At 56.8% G+C, this 17,669-nt stretch overlaps 2 protein-coding genes across 2 annotated transcripts in view; one reads left to right on the top strand and one right to left on the bottom strand.

Moving 5' to 3' along the window:
* Window positions 1-439: 439 nt before the first annotated feature.
* On the bottom strand, window positions 440-7,081 carry MECR (mitochondrial trans-2-enoyl-CoA reductase). The gene is made up of 10 exons (XM_034069426.1): window positions 6,954-7,081; window positions 5,759-5,856; window positions 5,490-5,621; window positions 3,717-3,860; window positions 3,529-3,631; window positions 3,146-3,248; window positions 2,805-2,878; window positions 2,668-2,728; window positions 2,226-2,298; window positions 440-1,823 (listed from the first exon to the last, which is right to left on the bottom strand). The coding sequence occupies exons 1-10, from the start codon at window positions 7,034-7,036 to the stop codon at window positions 1,660-1,662; spliced, it is 1,035 nt and encodes a 344-aa protein (XP_033925317.1). The 5' UTR covers window positions 7,037-7,081; the 3' UTR covers window positions 440-1,659.
* Window positions 7,082-15,110: 8,029 nt separating this feature from the next.
* PTPRU (protein tyrosine phosphatase receptor type U) overlaps window positions 15,111-17,669 on the top strand; it is a 55,070-nt gene continuing 52,511 nt past the window's right edge. The window contains exon 1 of the mRNA XM_034069217.1: window positions 15,111-15,185. Within this exon, the coding sequence (XP_033925108.1) occupies window positions 15,113-15,185 (73 nt within the window). The 5' untranslated portion in view covers window positions 15,111-15,112. The remainder of the gene's footprint in view (window positions 15,186-17,669) is intronic.

A 17,669-nucleotide genomic window follows, 5' to 3' on the forward strand; every position in this document is an offset into this window, starting at 1 on the left:
ACGGACAGGGACGGGTGTCTCCCATCCCCGCACTGGGGGTGCTCAGGATGCCCCATGGCATCCCGCCCTGGGGACACCCTGCATTGCCAGCCATGCTCAGCCATTCCTCATTCCCGTCAATGAGCTCTGACACCCCTCTTGCAGCTCCCTAAATGCCATCTGGGGGGGGGACTTGTTTCAATTGACACATTGGGTGCCTAAATCCCACCGAACCCCAGCAGGGGCTCGGGGGAACATTTCAACTTCAGCAGCCACCATCCCCTATAGAACCCCCACCATCACCCCCGAAACCCCCATCCTGTGCATGTGCAATGCCAGCAGCTGGATTTCCAACCGGGATCTCGCTCATCCCACTCGTCATTAACTCATAATGGAGTTGAACTCCATTATTTATTCCTTCGTGCCTTGGTGTAGGAGTAAAGCGCTCGGGAACATCACGTGCAAGGGAGCTCTCAAACGCTTGTTGGGCTTTATTGCCGAGTCAAACAAACAAGGGGATTAAAGCTTTGCGTTAAATTGTCTGGTTTATGTCACCCTCAATAGTGCCTTTAACCATCTCAGAGCCCTCTCCATGCTTTTTCCATCCACTTGCAGCACGGACCAGGAAAGCTCTGGGCCACACAACACTGCTCTGCCTCCATAGTGATGGGAGAGCGCGCAGGAGATGCTAGGTTTGATGCTCTGCCTCTATGGGGCCATTTCCCTGCTGGGATTTTAGAGCAGCCCAAATTCTCCATAGGAAAAGCCAAGAGGCCAACATTTATTGTCAGCAGCTTGGAAAACCAGGCTTGTATCCATCACACATCGAATTCCATGAGGTTCTCCTCACAGTCCGCAGTGCAACAGCAGCAAAACTCAAGTCAAATCCAAGCCTGGCAAAAAGCCCCTTGCCCTGCATTCACCTGGCCATGAGCTCAATGCCACCCCCCCAGCATCACTGCTTGTTCGCAGTGCCCATGGGTAACTCGCGCTTCCTCCTCCCCTTCCTTCGCTGTTTGAGGTCGGGTTTGGGATCCAGTGTTGCCAAAGGCTGGGAAATCCCCTTGTGCTCAGGCCTTCATAGGCTTGCCCTGCCCCCGTCCTGCAGCACAGCATGGGCAGGGCGGGGGAAAACCACGTTGAAAGGTAGAAATAACCGGGTTTTCCCTGCGTTTCAGCACAGGGAATGCCCCCAAACCATAGGCTCTTGGCTGCTGCCCTTGGGATGGGGGCACGGAGGTGGCTCAGCGGCTGCAGTAGTGAATGGGGCTGGGAGAAAGGCCCTGGGATACCCTGCAAAGTGACCCGAAAGCACCCAAAAATCACCCCTGGGGACAGTGCAAAGAGCAGAACCACACTGGCACCGATGCGGGCAGGAGGCAGCCCCAAAGCACTCGTGTGAGGGGCAGCTGCTGCTCTCCTGCCTCCCTGAGCTGAGCCAATGCAGCCCCTGCGCTCCCTGAGCATCCTCTTGCAGCCAAGCTCCCCCGGCCCCCCTGCCCATCAGTGTGCACGCTGCCAGCCATGGGGAGCTGCAGGGGGCTTTAAACCTTGAAACAGGCTCCTGAAAGGGTAAAAACAGACAAAAATCAATGGATCTGGAGGTTTTCCCCCCATCTCTGAGCCCCTCCGAGGCAGCCAAGGGAAGTGTGGCCATGGGGAGCAGCACGGAGCTGCAGCTCAGAGGAGGAGGATCTGCTTTGAGGATGTGAAGGGCTTCATGGCAGCTTCCAGAGCCTCCTGGTAGTCCTGGAGCGGGACCTGGGTGCAGGCTGGTGCGGTGAGTTGGCCCCTGCGGATGAGCTGGCACAGGGCATCCATCATGGTGGCCACGCTATGCTGGTCTGCCAGGGAAGGAGGGAGCTCTCATCCCTGTATCCCAAGCCAGAGCCCCGCATGAAGCCATGCAGGGTCCTGGGGTGCGATGTGCTCCCAGCTTGGATATGTGGGATGGGGCAAGATCGCCATGGTGGAACTCCAAACCATGTCCCAGCCGCAGCACCCAGTGCGGATGCTTCAGCTGCCCCAAGGACTACACAGCACCAGCATCCCAGAATGGTTCAGGTTGGAAAGGACCTTAACATCACCCAGTTCCAACCCCCTGCTATAGGCAGGGACACCTCCCACTAGCACACATCACCCAAGGATCCCTTCATCCTGGCCTGGAGCACTGCCGGGGATGGATGCTCTGAATGCTGGTTTGGCACCCATTGCATCAGTGCCCCCCCTCAGCACCCCCAGCTCACCCTGCTCATGCTCCTTCCTCCACTGTGTCATCCAGAAGCCGCGGAGCCGCACGTCCCGGAAGATGAAGGCACTCTGCAGGGAGAGCCCACAGGAGATGCTGGGTTTGATGCTCTGCCTCTATGGGGCCATTTCCCTGCTGGGATTTTAGAGCAGCCCAAATGCTCCATAGGAAAAGCCAAGAGGCCTGCGGTGGGGGCAAAGCAGCCTGGCCCATAACGGACCCCATCAGTTAAATAGAGGAGATTGGAGGCTCCCAGTTTGCAGCATCCCCATGGCCTCCTCTGGCCTCGCTCCAGCAGCTCCACATCCCTCTTGTGCTGCTGCCCCAGCGCTGGACCAGGACTGCAGAGGGGGTCTCTCCATAGAGCAGCAGAGGGGCAGGATCCCCTCCCTCAACCCCAACATGCCCTGAGGGACACCAAACACACCTCCAGTACTCACCACAGGCACCATCACAGGCTGCTTTGCCATCCCACCATAGGTGACCATGGTGCCTTTGGGCCTGGAAGAGGAAAGGGGGATTTGCTTATGTGGTCCCCAGTTTGACCGTGCCCAAGCCACCACCCAGTCAAACTTACTGCAGATGCCGCAGCATCTCTGTTGTGCTTTTGCCTCCGACGCAGTTCAGGGCGAGCCGGGGCTTTGGGATGCTCTGCAAGAGGGTATTGAGGGGATCCCCGAATTTTAGAGCTCCTTTGAAGGATGGGATTGTAGTTCTTGAGGGAACAACTGCCTTAACCTCAGCATTTACTTGGGGGCAGCTAAGGTCTGTAATCTGTCCCTCGCAGTAGCAGCAAAAGCCCTCAACTAAGGAGCTAAGTCCTGGTCTAGAGAGGGATTTGTCCTTCCCACCCTTCCTGCACCACTGAACTGCAGGGAGAGCCCTGGATGGTCTCTGCTGGTGTCAGCATTGGGGTACCTTAAATACATCTTTCATTTCTGGCTTTCTCAGCATGTCCTCTGTGATGACATGGTCGGCACCCAGCGCTGTCAGCCTCTCCACCAGCTTTGGGAGATCAGGTCTGGGGAGAAGAAGAGAAACCAAAGCCTCAATGAGCCAGAAAGCAGAGGGTCACCTTCTCCTCCCTCCTGCTTAGACTGGGGACAAGAGGGCAGAACCTGGGGTACACCCTAGAGCAGCAAAGAGGTGAAAACCCTGAGCTGGATGATCAGGATGCCCAGATCCAGCTCCCAAACGTGCCTAACCATGGCAACCACCATCTTGCCTTATGGCCACCTCCAGCCCAGGCTGAGGGCAGCTCCTGCCCCACAGGAGACCTTCTCCTCTCCCCATGGACCCACCTGTCCCTCACCACATTGATGGTCTTGATGCCAGAGGCTTTGGCAATCTGGATAACAGCCTGGCCCACGCCGCTGTTGGCTGCGTTCTGGATGACAGAGTCCCCTGGATATGAACAGACCCCGAGTTTCACTGCAGGAATGACTGGCAAACCCACCTGGAATACCCTTCCCACCCGGCACAGCCGTACCTGGTGCCAGGGTCTCGAAGTCAGCCAGCATGCGGTACGCTGTGCAGGGGTTGACACTCAGGGTGGCAGCGCACAGCATTGGGATGTCCCTGGGCACCTTCAGCAGCATCTGCTCAGGGAACACCCCCTGCGTCCGCCACGTGCCTGGGTACCAGCAGCATCACAGGCAGGACGGTGGGCGAGGAAAGGAGAAGGGGATGAGACCTCAGCACATCCCACAGCCTTGAGGCTGGTCACAGCAGCGTCACCACACACGGAGAGTGCTTTATGAAACATACTCCTCTATGGATATGGCCAAAACGTTGCAAAAGGCAGGGGATGGATCCCCTGCTGCCTGCTGAGATTTATCACCCAGCCAAGTCTAATCATTTCCCAGAGGGATAATGAGACCAGGGCTCCCTGGGTGCAGGCAGTGTGCAGAGATAATGGAAATACTCCCCATCCTACAGATGAGCCCATATATTCAAAGCCAATTTAGTTAGATTTACTCCCTCTATACTTAGATCCGATTTAACCCCCTACCATCCATTTACTTCTGCTTTTTATGTTTAAAAATATCACATTTGGATCTCAACGACATCACTTGCCTTCTCCCATTAAGCAAGAAAAAAAAGCCTTTTAAGAAGAAACAGGCAAGGAACAAGCTGCTGCACTAAACCAGAGCCCATCATTTGTCTGGCCATTGGCATTTTGGAGGAGCACGAGAGACATTTGTTGGCAAATAAATCCCCCTGCTTTCCCATCAGAGCACTATTAAAGAGAACACTGTAATGAGATGTAACCATGACCTTGCACAGGGTAAATGCTTTATCCCTGGTCCTTAAAGAAGTTCTAAGCAGATGTGACAAAACATGCTTGTTCGGAGATTGCTGCGATGCTTTTTATTGCCACAGAAGCCCCATAAAGGGTCTATGCTATAGAAAAGTGAGTTATTTCTAAGTTCAAGTTTAGCATAAGTAATGGCATCGCTGTTGTAAGTGCTCCAGGTTTCTGCACTGCACGTGTCCCATGCACAGGAGCCTCTTCTCTGGGGACCCCCATCCTTCCCTGGAGCCCCCCTGCATCTGCAGAGCATCACTCACTGTGGTCAGGGATCAGGCACTGAGAAAATGCTCTGCAGGTAGGGGGGATGCAGGAAGAACTCAGCAGGGAGCAAGGATCATAAAATCCCAGAGTGGTTTGGGTTGAAGGGACCTTAAAGCTCACCCAGCTCCAATCCCTGCCATGGGCAGGGACCCCTTCCACTGGAGCAGCTGCTCCAAGCCCCTGTGTCCAACCTGGCCTTGAGCACTGCCAGGGATGGGGCAGCCACAGCTTCTCTGGGCACCCTGTGCCAGCGCCTCAGCACCCTCACAAGGAACAGCTTCTGCCTTGTATCAAAGCTGAACTTCCCCTGTTTCACTTTGAACCCATCACCCCTTGTCCTATCCCTACAGTCCCTGATGCAGAGTCCCTCTCCAGCATCCTTGTAGCCCCTTCAGACACTGGAAGCTGCTCTGAGGTCTCCACACAGCTTCTCCAGGCTGAACAGCCCCAGTGTTCTCAGCCTGGCTCCATACAGGAGCTGCTCCAGCCCCTGCTCATCCTCATGGCCTCCTCTGGCCTTGCTCCAGCAGCTCCATGTCCTCCTTATGTTGGGAACATAGTGCTGTGAGTGGGGTGTCACCAGAGCAGAGCAGAGGGGCAGGATCCCTCCCTTGTCCCGTTGCTCACACTAAGCTGACCCAGCCGTGCCGTGGCTCCTGGCACTGAGGATGCCGGGTGCACACTCACCGAGTCCGGAGGTGGCCGGGATGACCCAGTCTCCAGCTTTCAGAGCTGCCACACGGCTCCCGACCTCCAGCACCTCCCCAACACCTTCATTGCCTCCCACAGCCGGCAATGGGGAGAGGGTGGCGTACGTCCCTGCCGGGAAGCCAGAGGTGAGCATCACACCCCAGGCCTCCCCATCCCACGTTCCACCTGCAAACCCTCCAGGACATCCTGCTGGGAGCATCCCAATGATGATCCAACATGCACAGAGGATGCAGCCGGAGCGGTACCTTGGATCATATTGATGTCAGCGGGATTGACGGGAGCTGCCAACATCTTGACGTGGACATCGGTGTCCCCCAGCTTGGGCACTTCGATGTCCTTCAGTCTGAGCAGGGAGACACAAAGGGAAAATGCATTAATACAGGTTGGCTGATGTTCTACCACCAACTCCTTGAAATCCCTTTCTTTTTCCTAAAGGAGGTTAAATATTGCAGTTAATACCATGCAGCACCTCAACCTTGGCCATGAACTGATTTCCATCCCACTTCAAGACCTATCAGATTTATTAGGCAGACTTTTGATGGCAATGGCCAATCACCCAACAAAACCCTGGGTCACCAAGCAAGAAAGTCACTGAGCTTCACAAATTCAACAGGTTGCATACAAAACTGCAGCAGTTTGGGGATTTTGGGGCTTATCCTGCCCTGCTTGAGCATTACAGGAACTTGGGTACCAGCAGCAGAAAGCAGAAGTGATGAAGCACAAGACTTGCACAAGCAATGGGGTGAGGGCAAATCAGCAGCACTGTTGCACAATGGCCATAAGGGAAAAGCAAGTGTCCATGCCCCAGATATCCCCCTGGGTTTGGTGTCTGCCTGCACCCGGATGATGTATGGGGGCATGGGCACCTCCTGTGGTTGTTGGGGTGATCTGAGTTGGTGCAAGCAGGGCAGCAAGTCCTCAAAGTGTCATCCTTTGGGAAAACACGGCATCAAATCCACCAAAATGGGACTTTCGCCATACCCTCCCCGCACTGCACCCCACTACAGCCCGCTGCACCCCCCTATACCTGCACCCCCGCACTGCACCCCACTACAGCCCGCTGCACCCCCCTATACCTGCACCCCCGCACTGCACCCCACTACAGCCCCGTGCACCCCCCTATACCTGCACCCCCGCACTGCACCCCACTACAGCCCCGTGCACCCCCCTATACCTGCACCCCTGCAGTGCACCCCACTACAGCCCCGCTGCACCCCCCTATACCTGCACCCCCGCACTGCACCCCACTACAGCCCCGCTGCACCCCCCTATACCTGCACCCCCGCACTGCACCCCACTACAGCCCGCTGCACCCCCCTATACCTGCACCCCCGCACTGCACCCCACTACAGCCCCGCTGCACCCCCCTATACCTGCACCCCTGCAGTGCACCCCACTACAGCCCCGCTGCACCCCAATACATCCCGTGTTCCCCCTTACTGCACCACGGCAGAGGGCTCCCCGTGTCGCTCATAGAGCAGAGCCCGGGCCGCCCGCAGCACCCCCGCTGCCGCACGCTGCATTTCGGCTCGGCTCGGCTCGGCTCGGCTCAGCTCGGCTCGGCTCAGCTCGGCTAGGCCGGGTTCGGCTCCGCTCGGCACCGCTCGGCACCACTCGGTTGAGCCCGGCGCGGTCACCAGTAGCGTCACGAGGGTAGCCCCGCCTCCTCCGGGTCGGCCCCGCCCTCCCTCCTCCTTAAGGCGGCCCTGCCACACATGCGATGAGCTGGTGGGGTCTCTGCAGGGCACCCCGAGGATCCGAAGCTCCTGCTTCGGGGCTTGTAAAGAGATATGAGCTGTGGCATGGGCAGAGCCGTGCCCGGAGGCCTCGGAGATGGGCACAACGGGAACTGGTTTTGGGGTGAATATCCCCGTTCTGATGATTTATTAAGCGGTGGCTCCCAGGCACCCGGGAGGGGATGTCCGTGCTGCCTGCCGCTGGGGGAAGCCGTATGGCAAACGCGCATCAGATGATGCCTTCAAATAGCAGATGCCTGCCACAAGTGGTGAGACAAGAACAAGTAATAAATCCTGCTCGTGATTTAATTCACTGTTTTCTATAATTATCTTGAAGGAAAGGTCTCATTTATCCTTCTAATTAAAACTGATGAGATCGGAGGGGAAAAAGGGAAGCGCAGGCGCCTGTCTCGCTGATGTAGCTGTCACACAGAACAAGCACCGGGTTTAAAGCTAATTCCTGCTTTCATAGAGGGGATGGAATCCTGTGACTGGGTGCTGGGAGAGCCAGTAAATCCCGGTTTGCTCATCACACTCTGCTTCTATGTGCCCTTAGCTTCGTTAACACCATTCCTCCCCTCGACTGCTTGGCACGTGCAGCAGGGGATGAGAGCACCCAGGGCAATGGGCACCCATTGGACACAGGGGCTTGGAGCAGCTGCTCCCGTGGAAGGGGTCCCTGCCCGTGGAACTGGATGAGCTTTAAGGTCCCTTCCAACCCAATCCAGGCTGGGATTCTTGATTCTAAGATTATCCCTTTTCAGGCCATACCTGCAGGTTTGGTACCCCTGCAAAGGAGGTGGCTGAGCATGGTGGGCACCATCTCCACCATGACCGCTGCTTTAAACCAGCATTTGGATCGAATCACAGCAATGAAAGATGGGATTTTGATGGCCTCAAACCCTGCAGCTTCCCAAGGATGCCCAAAGCGTTCCAGGTGGGGTGGCTCTGCCATGGAGGAGGATGCTCATGTGATGGGAGGAAGTGCCCACACTCTGCACCATGTGACAAAGGGTTAATCACTAATTACGCCAGCATAATGAGCTGCTTTTCCATACCCTTGGAAACGTATGGATTCCCAAAGCAGGGCTGGCAGACGATTTATGATTATTTTGTTAATGTTTCTCTTGTAACAAGCACAGTTTCCTGGTGATTAATGACCACTTCAGAGCCTGGAATTGCATTTTTGTGTTAGTTAGGAGAGCAGCATGAAAACCCACTTTGGAGTTGAGGCTTTTAAGAGGGTATATGGAGAGGAGGAAGAGGAGACGGTTCCTCAGCACCCGGCGCCTCATTGGGTGCTCCAGGCAGGGGAAGGAGCGATGCTCTTGCTCCCCTCTCCTTTAACCCCCCAGCATTGCTAATGAGCCATAATTAATCACGGCATTGATTAATTCGAGTTATTCATTCTCATCTGTGGCTGGAAAGCAAACCCACTGTTTATAAGGTGGGTTTACTCTTGCAGACATGGAGCCTGGGTGTATGCAGGGATGGGTGAGGGTGAGCTGGGTGACACCAGGGTGACAGTTGCTGTGATTTAATCCCTACACCCCCAAGAGCTGGGGCATCATTACAAGGGGCATCTCAAGCCCAGTGGGTTCAGCCTGACCCCAGGAGCCCCATGGGTGCTGCCCTGCCTCCGGCTCTCCCAGCCTGCATTGAGTTAATGTGGAATTATTCATTAACTGCTCACAAGATGAGCACACTTAGTTAAGGAGAACAATAATCATCTATTGCCTCTTTGGTGGAGAAATGGAAGGTGTGTTGGCTTTGCTTAGGAATGATGAGGAAAGCTGAGGCTGGAGAGGTTTCCTTTGGGGGATGCTCAGTGTTGTGTCTCAGTGGCTTTCCCATGGCAACCAGATGTGGTCCAAGCTTTGCTGGACCTGCTGGAGACCCAACCCTGTTGTAGGTGGTCTGGGTTGCGATGCTGGGCTGGGATCCAGCATGGATGGGGCTGTGGAAGGTGTCCCTGCCCATGGCAGGGGTTGGGACTGGATGATCTTAAGGTCCTTGCCAAGCAAAACCCTTCAAGCCATGGCCTTGAGCACTGCCAGGGATGGGGCAGCCACAGCTTCTCTGGGCACCCTGTGCCAGCGCCTCAGCACCCTCACAGGGAACAGCTTCTGCCTAAGAGCTCAGCTCAGTCTCCCCTCGGGCAGGTTCAAGCCATTCCCCTCATCCTGTCCCTACAGGCCCTTGTCCAAAGGGATTTGTCTGTAGACCCCAGCACGAGGTTCTCACCCGCATCATGCCCTGGGTGCTCTCATCCACTGCCGCACGTGCCAAGGGAGGAGAGCTTCCTCCTTGCATGAAATTGAATCAAAGCAAACCAAACAAGCTGTAAACCCGAGTGAAAAATAGTCATAAATAAATGCTGGATGCAATCTTGTTCCCTCCTTCCCTCCCAGCCGGGCTCTAACTGAAGGCTTGGATGTTCACCCTGTGCTCAGGCTCCAGCCTGTCAGCGCTGAGAGATGATGATGAGAAATTGGAGCAATATCCAAACCCTAGGCCTGGAAATAAAGAGCATTTGTGAGCTGGGATGTGATCAGAGACCCAAAATGCCCCTGGCTGATTTACATCCCCCTCTCCCTGAGAAGCAACCATCCTGAGGTGGTACCAGAGGAGATGACACTGAGGGGTTTGGGGTTAAAAGTGGTTTGTAACAACCCCAGGAGCAAACATTGGTGCTCCCAGGCAGCTCTGGAAAAGGGGAGGGAGCTGACTCTGACCTTTGCATCCCAAATAACGCTGGTGGATGCTGGGTTTAGGGAAGTGCAGAGCTATTCCCCAGCTTCACCCTCACCCTCATAGAAGTCTTTTCAAGAGGTATAAAAAGAGACAAAAATGACCCAAAATGAAATAAATAAGCCCCAAACAGGCTTATTCAAATGGCATGGAGGGGATCTTTAGGCTAAGCCTGCCTAGATTTCCCAACAAAATCCCTTCAAAATCCCACAGGGAGAACGTGGGGACATGCAGAGGTCAGTCTGAGGTGGCTGGGGCAGTGCTGCCCTGTGGTACAGCTTCAGAGCATCTCCCCTATGGGCTGGGATGCTGCTATGGGCCATGCTGGTGGTTTCACTTGTAGACTTAGGGCAGAATGCATGCAGCTGATGGGAAATGCAGGAGTAGCTCCAGAAAGCTCCTTTTGAGATGGAGAACAAGGTTTCCTCTTGCAATGAGTACCTGGGATGTAAACCCAGCAGTTTTCTGGATGCCTGCGGTCCTCAAACTCAGCCTTACATTGCACATCTATGAGGCTGTGCCACTCAGTGGTGCTGGGGCTGGTCCTGGATGGGGATTCAGCTCTGAGTGTTCCACTGATCCTTGTGCTTCCCAATTCACTGTGGAGAAACACCAGCACTATGAGCACAAAGCAAAGGGTGGGTTGGGGAGGGGATGGGTCTTAAATAACACCGAATCACAGAATGATTTGGGTGGGAAAGGACCCTCAGATCATGCAATTCCAACCCCTGCCATGGGCATCTTCCAACATTTTCCTGGCTATTTCATCTGGGAAGTCTTGTTCATCCTTTGCATTGAACAGGAATAGGGAGGTTTATTTGGATGAGGACACAGGAGTTATTTCATCCTTTCAGGCTGAGATAACTCATCTAATAGCTCTATTACATCCGGCCACAGCACCGCGTCGGGTGTCTGACCACTCGGGGCTGGACAGGCAGGGAGGAGAGCGATGGGATGAGATAATCTGTTTTGTCTGTTAAGAAAGAAAAAGGGGTTTTGGGCATTAGTAAAGGCAGGTGATTTGAGAAAATAGCTGAGACTTATTAGAGAGAAAGAACAGGATGGGGGTATAATAGGTGGAGGTACAGGAAAGGCAAAAGGGATGGGGGGTGGAGGGAAAGAGGGAGACTGACTATAGGTATAAAGGGAAAAGGGGGGAAAAAAAGGCAAAAGGTAGAAATTTGGGTGTGAAATTGCTTATTTTTCTGTGCAAGGTGCTGGGGGTTGTGTCCCTGCAGCGTTACAAGAGCTGTATCTGCTCCACTCGGAGTGATGCTCAGGGAGGTAATGACTGACCCCATGCCCTATGGGGTTTATGGGGGAAAATGGGGCGTTACTGTGCTGGCAGCAAAATGGGGTATTCTGAAGTGAAATTAAGAATGAAAGTGTTTTGGGGTGGGAGCCTTGCTCAGTGTGGAGATGTTTGTCCACTGCTTTGGGTGAGGCAGGTGGGTGCTGCAGCTCCATCCCATGGGTGCGGGATAAGGGCTTGGGGCAGATCCTCTCTCTCCATCAGCCTTTTGATGGGAATAACTGGGAGCAAAACAGCCCTCCCCAAAGCACAGTTGACTCCAGAGGGGTTCAAAACCCCAAACCTCAGCTTTTTACCCCCAGCCAGGGAGAAGACAAGAGATGTGATGCAGCTGTGACGGCTGTGATTGAGGCTGCTGTCACCGGAGCTGAACACATTTCCCCTTCGGATGGGAGGGATGGTTTCAGTCGAGACCATTTGCAATCACAGCAAGGCCTGTATTTTCCCTGCAAATGACTATATTTGAAGAGTGATTACTTCATTTGAACTCGATTGCTCCTGCAAAGCTGATGGCAGCAGGGAGATGGGGCTGGGAAAGGGCTGGGGGGGACCATGCAGGGTGCTGAGCGGTCCCTGTCACCCATACCCTTGGCTCAGGGTGGAATCAGGGCTGGGATCTGCACCCCAGCAATGGAATGGAGCTGGGTCCTGATGGATCATCACCATAGCTGCATGGAGCACTGCTGTGCTTCCTTCCTCCCTGCTTCTCTTTGTCCCTCCCTTCTTCCCCTCATGAAGGATTACTGCTGTGCAGGATGGGTGCTGTGCCTGCACCCCCACCCCTGGGATACAGTGACAGTCCCTTTTCCAAGCTTTTCCCCCTTTCTGACCTGTTACACAAATGGGATCGAGCTGGATGTGCTGGAGAGGGAAATGTCCTCACCCAGAGCCCAGTGGGCAATTCATGCTTGTCCCAAACCTGCTTGCAATGGGAATTCACCCCCTTCATGCATACATGCATCCCCTTGATGCAGCCCCTCTGTGCATGCATACATCTCACCTGTGCATCCCTTCCATGCATGTCCATGCCCCCTCACAAGTCCCTTCCATATATCTCTGTCATGCACCTTTCCATGCATGCACTGCCTCCATGGATGCACGCATCCTCTCCATGCATCCCCTTCATGCATGCCTGTATCCCCTCTGTGCACACTTCCTTTCCATGCATATGTACATCCCATCTATGCAACCTTTCCATACTTACCTCCCCTCTATGGATGTGTACATCCCATCTATGTGTGTATGCATCCCCTCTAAGCATCCCTTCAGTGCATCCTCTTCATGCATGCATGCAGCCTTTCATTGTCCCCTCCATGCATACATCCCCTCCATGCAGCCAGCAGTGCCACCCTGCTGGGTGCTCCTCCGAACCCCTTTCCTGGGAAGGATCCTATTGGATTCCAGCCAGCCCTCCATAGGAAGAAGGCACCTTTGTGAAGCCAATGTTTCCCTCCAGCTCCTCTCATGCAGAATTGGTCCCCATGGGGGGGGCAGGTCCTGGGTTTGGGATGATCCTGGTTACACAACACGGATCTAGTACCGAATCAATCCCAGAGCTCACCCGAGGAGGTTGGGATGGGGAATTCTGATTGGGATGAGGAATGATGGAGCAGGATGTTGATGTACTGGGGAATTAGGGATGTCTTTGCTGTGACAAAACCCCCTTCTTAATCTGGGGGGGGGGGGGGGGGGTTGAATCTGCAGAGCCAGCACCGTGCCAGCCCCCTCCTGCCTTCACATCCAAGTGGCTTAATTCCTTTATCAGGGCACTGTTTTAACAGGCTTTAGCCTCAGCAGGACAGGATTTGTCCCAGTTGCTCCATCCTTGGCATGGGACAGCCTTGTGCCCCCCACCCTGTAGCCTTTCTCCCCTCCTTCTCCTCATCCTCCCCCGGGATGAAGGCCCTGCAGAGCATTCCTTTAGTTTTAGCTCTGATTCAGCTGGTGCATCCTGGTTTTCCCATGCTCAGTCAGTAACTGATGCTCCATCCTAGGATTCACCTGGCAAAACACTCCTCAGCTCCCAGGAAAAAAGTCATCTTTGGGATGAAGTTGCAATGATGCAGCTGGGGCTGGGATTAAACCCATGGGAGCCACGGACCTTCCCCACTGGCTACCCCAGGAACCGGCTCCCGATGCTTCCCATTTTTCCTGCTGTTTCTCCAGGTCTGGATTTGACCCCTAATAACTAAGCCATGGATATAGAGGAGCAGCACAGCAGCATCCCTGGTGATGAGCCTGGAGAAAGCTTCTTGGTGCTGGCGACGGCATCACTCCTAGGACCGGGACCTTCCCATTGGATTCACCCATGTCCCTTGCTGGGTGCTGGCACTGGTGCTGCCGGCTCAGGGCTCCATCAGCACAGGATGCTGCTACTGCTGGTACTTCCCCTTGTGTGACCAGGGGACAATTCCCAGTATTTCCAGCATCATTCCCTCCACTTTCCAGGTTTCCCTCTGCTGGAGCAGTTTTCCCAGCCTGGAACCACACGGATCACATTGGGAAGCTGAGGGAAAGCTCCCCCTTGTCCTCCCCCCAAACCTCTGGAGAAACGTTTTCCTCCAGAATTAGGGCCTTAGAGGATGTTGTGAACAAGGAGCCTTTCATCCCTGCTGGCACGGCCGATGGGGACACCGGGGGCTGCCAGCGCTGTGGCCCTGCTGCAAAGGGATGGAGCTTTCCCTCCTTCCTGCTTGCTCCAGGATCCATCCTGCACCTCCCACCCTCCGTCACCCCCTTCCCATGCTCTGCTGGGTGCCACCGCCAGCCCCATGGAGCCTTGTCCATGTTTCCATGTCACCATCCTGGAGAGGAAGCATCAGTCCCTGTCCCCTGAGGACATCCAGTGGGACACGGCAGCAGCTGGGGGGGATTTGGGGGCTGAGGACCCTACATCCACAGGGCCCTTGGGTGCTGGGGAGCACCCACCCCGGGGGTGTCACCCCCCTTTGTTCAGCTCTGCTGCTGCACCCATCACCCTGATACCCTAATACCCCCTGCCTGGCCTCCCCCTAACACCCGCTCCGCACCCGGGAACCCCTGAAACCAGGGACCCCCAAAGCTTTGTACCCCCTTGTATACAGTGAGCCTGCCCCAGCCTCCCCCTGTATCTGGGGCACCCCGCATCCTGGACCTCCCCTTGCAATCGGGGACCCCCCAAAGCCTCGCACCCCATTGCAAAGGAGCGCTCCCCACACCCCCGGACCCCCCCCTCCACCCCTGCACCCCCCCATGCCCTATGCACCCCCTTGCACCCCTTTACCCCCTCCCCCCTCCATCCGCAACCGGACCCCCCCCCGCAGCCTCCCCCCGCGCTCCCCATCCTGTCCCTGGGGTCCCGTTCACCCGCAGCCTCTCCCCCCCCCCCCCCGTTACCGGTAACTCCCCCCCCCCGGTACCGCCCCCCCCATCCCATCCCACCGGCAGGAGGCGGGGCTGGCGCTGCTCGCTGCCGCCGCCAGGGGGCGCCCCCGGCCTGCCCGCGCTGCCGGTGCCGGTGGTGCCGGTGCCGCCGGTAGCGGCGTGTCCCGCGCGGCGGCGCTGACGTCAGGGCGGAGCCAGAGCCGCCGCCGCCGCCGTGCGGACACCGCCGCTATTTGAGGGGGACCCGGACCCATCCGCACCCTCCGGTACCGGACACTCCGTGCTCCCCCCCCCCCCCATCCCGCACCCTCCGGTACCGGACACTCCGTGCTCCCCCCCCCCCCCCCATCCCGCACCCTCCGGTACCGGACACTCCGTGCTCCCCCCATCCCGCACCCTCCGGTACCGGACACTCCGTGCTCCCCCCATCCCGCACCATGCACAGCGCCCCGGTGCTGCTCCTCGCCCTCGCCCTGCGGGTGTGCGCGCTGGACACCGAGAGCCCCGCCGGTAAGAACGGGTTGGGGTGGGGGGCATCCGTCCCGCAGAGTTCGGGACACGGGGGTTTGGGGGGGGGGGGGTTGGCTGCGCCGCCCGCACCGGAGCTGAGTCCTTGTCCGTAACGGCAAAACTTCCCCCTGCGCTCCGGGTGTCACCGGATGAGCTCCGGTGCTTGGGGACCCGCACCGGGGAACGAGCGGAGCCGCCCGCACCCCCGCGGCTTTGGGGCTCGTTCCGCCGTTGTTGGGGCTTCTCCGAGCCGGACCCGGCTGGGGCTGGGGCACGGTTGTGTTGCGGGGAGCACCGTGGGGCAGGAGTTGGGGTTAGGGGCTCCCGAGCTGCGGCCGGGGCTGCGGGTGCGTTTTATAGGGGGGAAACTGAAGCAGGGGGAGAAGGATCCGGTTCTGTGATCCGGGAGGACCCCAGTGCTGCAGCCTCCAGCTCCTGGGGGATGCTCGGTGCTTTGGCTGGTTCCTCAGGTTGTTTCCCCTTTGGAAGCCTGCGAGTTGGTGCATTGATTTTTAGGGTTTTCGGGTTGTTTTGGGTAGTGGCCTCTCTCCAAACAGCTATAAATAGTGGCACCCATCAGCAGAAAGCAGAGTAAGTCTGACCCGTGCGGCGGGGAGACAAGAGGTGGATGGATGGGGGGAATACGAAGTAGTTGAGGCTCTCTGTGGCTCATGGAAGGTGGAGGGAATGGGTTTCTATGTGTGCTGAGCTGGGGGTAGAGGCTGCTCTGTGCACGGAGCGAGAAGGCAACGGGGAAACTGAGGCACGCAGCTGGGGAGGGTCTCGGAGCCCTCTGCCAGAGCAAGGGGGTTCTGCACCCATCCGGGTGTCAGAGGAGGGGTCCTGAGCTGTGCTGCTCCCCGGTCCTGGGCTGAGTGGTGTTGATGGCTGAGCTGCTGCAGGCTGTGAGGGGCAGGATGGGGACCTGGAGCTGGGGGGGCTCTGTAGGGAGCAGAGACCCCTTTCCCCTGCGGGAGCTTCCTTCCCTGCAAGCTGGCATTGGTAAAGGGCAGGATCCTGGTGTAAATCGGAGCGTGTTTATTCCAGCCCTCCGCTGGTGGGTGCGGAGCAGGCTCAGCGCTGCGGTGAGGGGCTGCCCCAGCCCTCGGCTCTACGGCAGGCTGCTTCCTCCATGCATCCTGCTGTGTTCCCTCCTGCCGGGCTGGCGGCAGGGATGTTGCTGCCTGTAGGGACCCCAAAGCCAACCATGGGGCCAACCGGCTGCTTGTCTCTGTGGGTGTTTGGTGCCTCTGCCGGGAATGGGTGTATTGTGATCCCATCTGGGAGTGAGGGAACTGAGGCATGGAATGCCTGGGAGCTATGGCCCCGACCATGAGCAAGCGGCTGAGCTATGGGAGAAGCCGTGTGCCCTGCTCGCAGCCTCCCCACTGCTTTGGGATGCTCTTTGAACAAAGTTCTGCTGTTCATTAAGAATTCCCAGCAATGAAGCTGTCGGCACACGGCTGTGTCCTGCTTGTCCTAGAATCCCAGACCCAGCTGGGCTGGAATAGAGCTTTCTAATCGTCAAGCCCAACCATTAGAGTCCGGGAGGAGGGTTGGATGGTGGGTGCCAAACCGAGCGGTCCCTTGCACTGTGTGTCAGTGGTGGGGACCCACAAGCTGTCACTGATGGGGTTTATCAGCTTCATCTTTCCCCTCTGGGCTCTTTGGGATAAAACCCAGAGCCTTCCCTTTCCAAGCTTGGAGTAGGCTCCAACCTGGGCAGGCTCTGCTCCTTTTCCCTACCCCTGCTAGGACAGGGCACATCTCCACTGCTCCGCACCCCAAACCTTCATCCCTACGTTGTGTTCCGTGTGTACCCCAACCCTCATCCTGCCATGTCCTGGGCTGTTTTCCAGGCGCTGCGTGGCACTCCCGCTGTAATTATGCGGAAGCTGCTTGCGTTTGGCTTTGCCTTCGTTAGCAGCAATTAAACACACACAATATTTGGGTTTGCAGCTTCCACGTCAGAGCTTGGTGCTGGTGGGGGGCCCTGGATGTCTGCGGGTGGCATCACTGGGGGCATTAGGGCTGATCTGGGGGGGTCTTGGGTCGGAGGAGCCCCTCAATGGGGGGTCCTGTCATGCCCTGGGACAAGCAGGCAGGAGGCAGCACGGGTGACCCTGACCCCTGTGGCTGCGTTGTCTTGGCTGAGTGAATGGGAACTGCGGAGCAGACGCCGTTCCCGGGGCTGGGATTGGGGTTGGGAAGCACAACAACCCCATTAACCGTTAACCACAGCGTCTGCAGCAGCGGGGTCACGGCAGGATGCTCCGGGAAGCAGGATGCTGTGTCTGCGTGCCCCTATGCAGGGGCTGCCCCCAAGCAGTGGGGTGCTGGTGCTAGGGTCAGTGTTTGGTGCCTGATCCTGCTCTTCCCAGGGTTTATTTCCCTCCACCTGGCTGCCGATGGGCATTCTCATTCCTCCCCACCCCATCTGGCATTACGTTTTCCTTGTCTGCTTGTTTCAGGCTTGGATGTTTT

Source organism: Melopsittacus undulatus, chromosome 14 (assembly GCF_012275295.1).
Source record: "Melopsittacus undulatus isolate bMelUnd1 chromosome 14, bMelUnd1.mat.Z, whole genome shotgun sequence".
NCBI classification, from domain to species: Eukaryota; Metazoa; Chordata; class Aves; order Psittaciformes; family Psittaculidae; genus Melopsittacus; species Melopsittacus undulatus.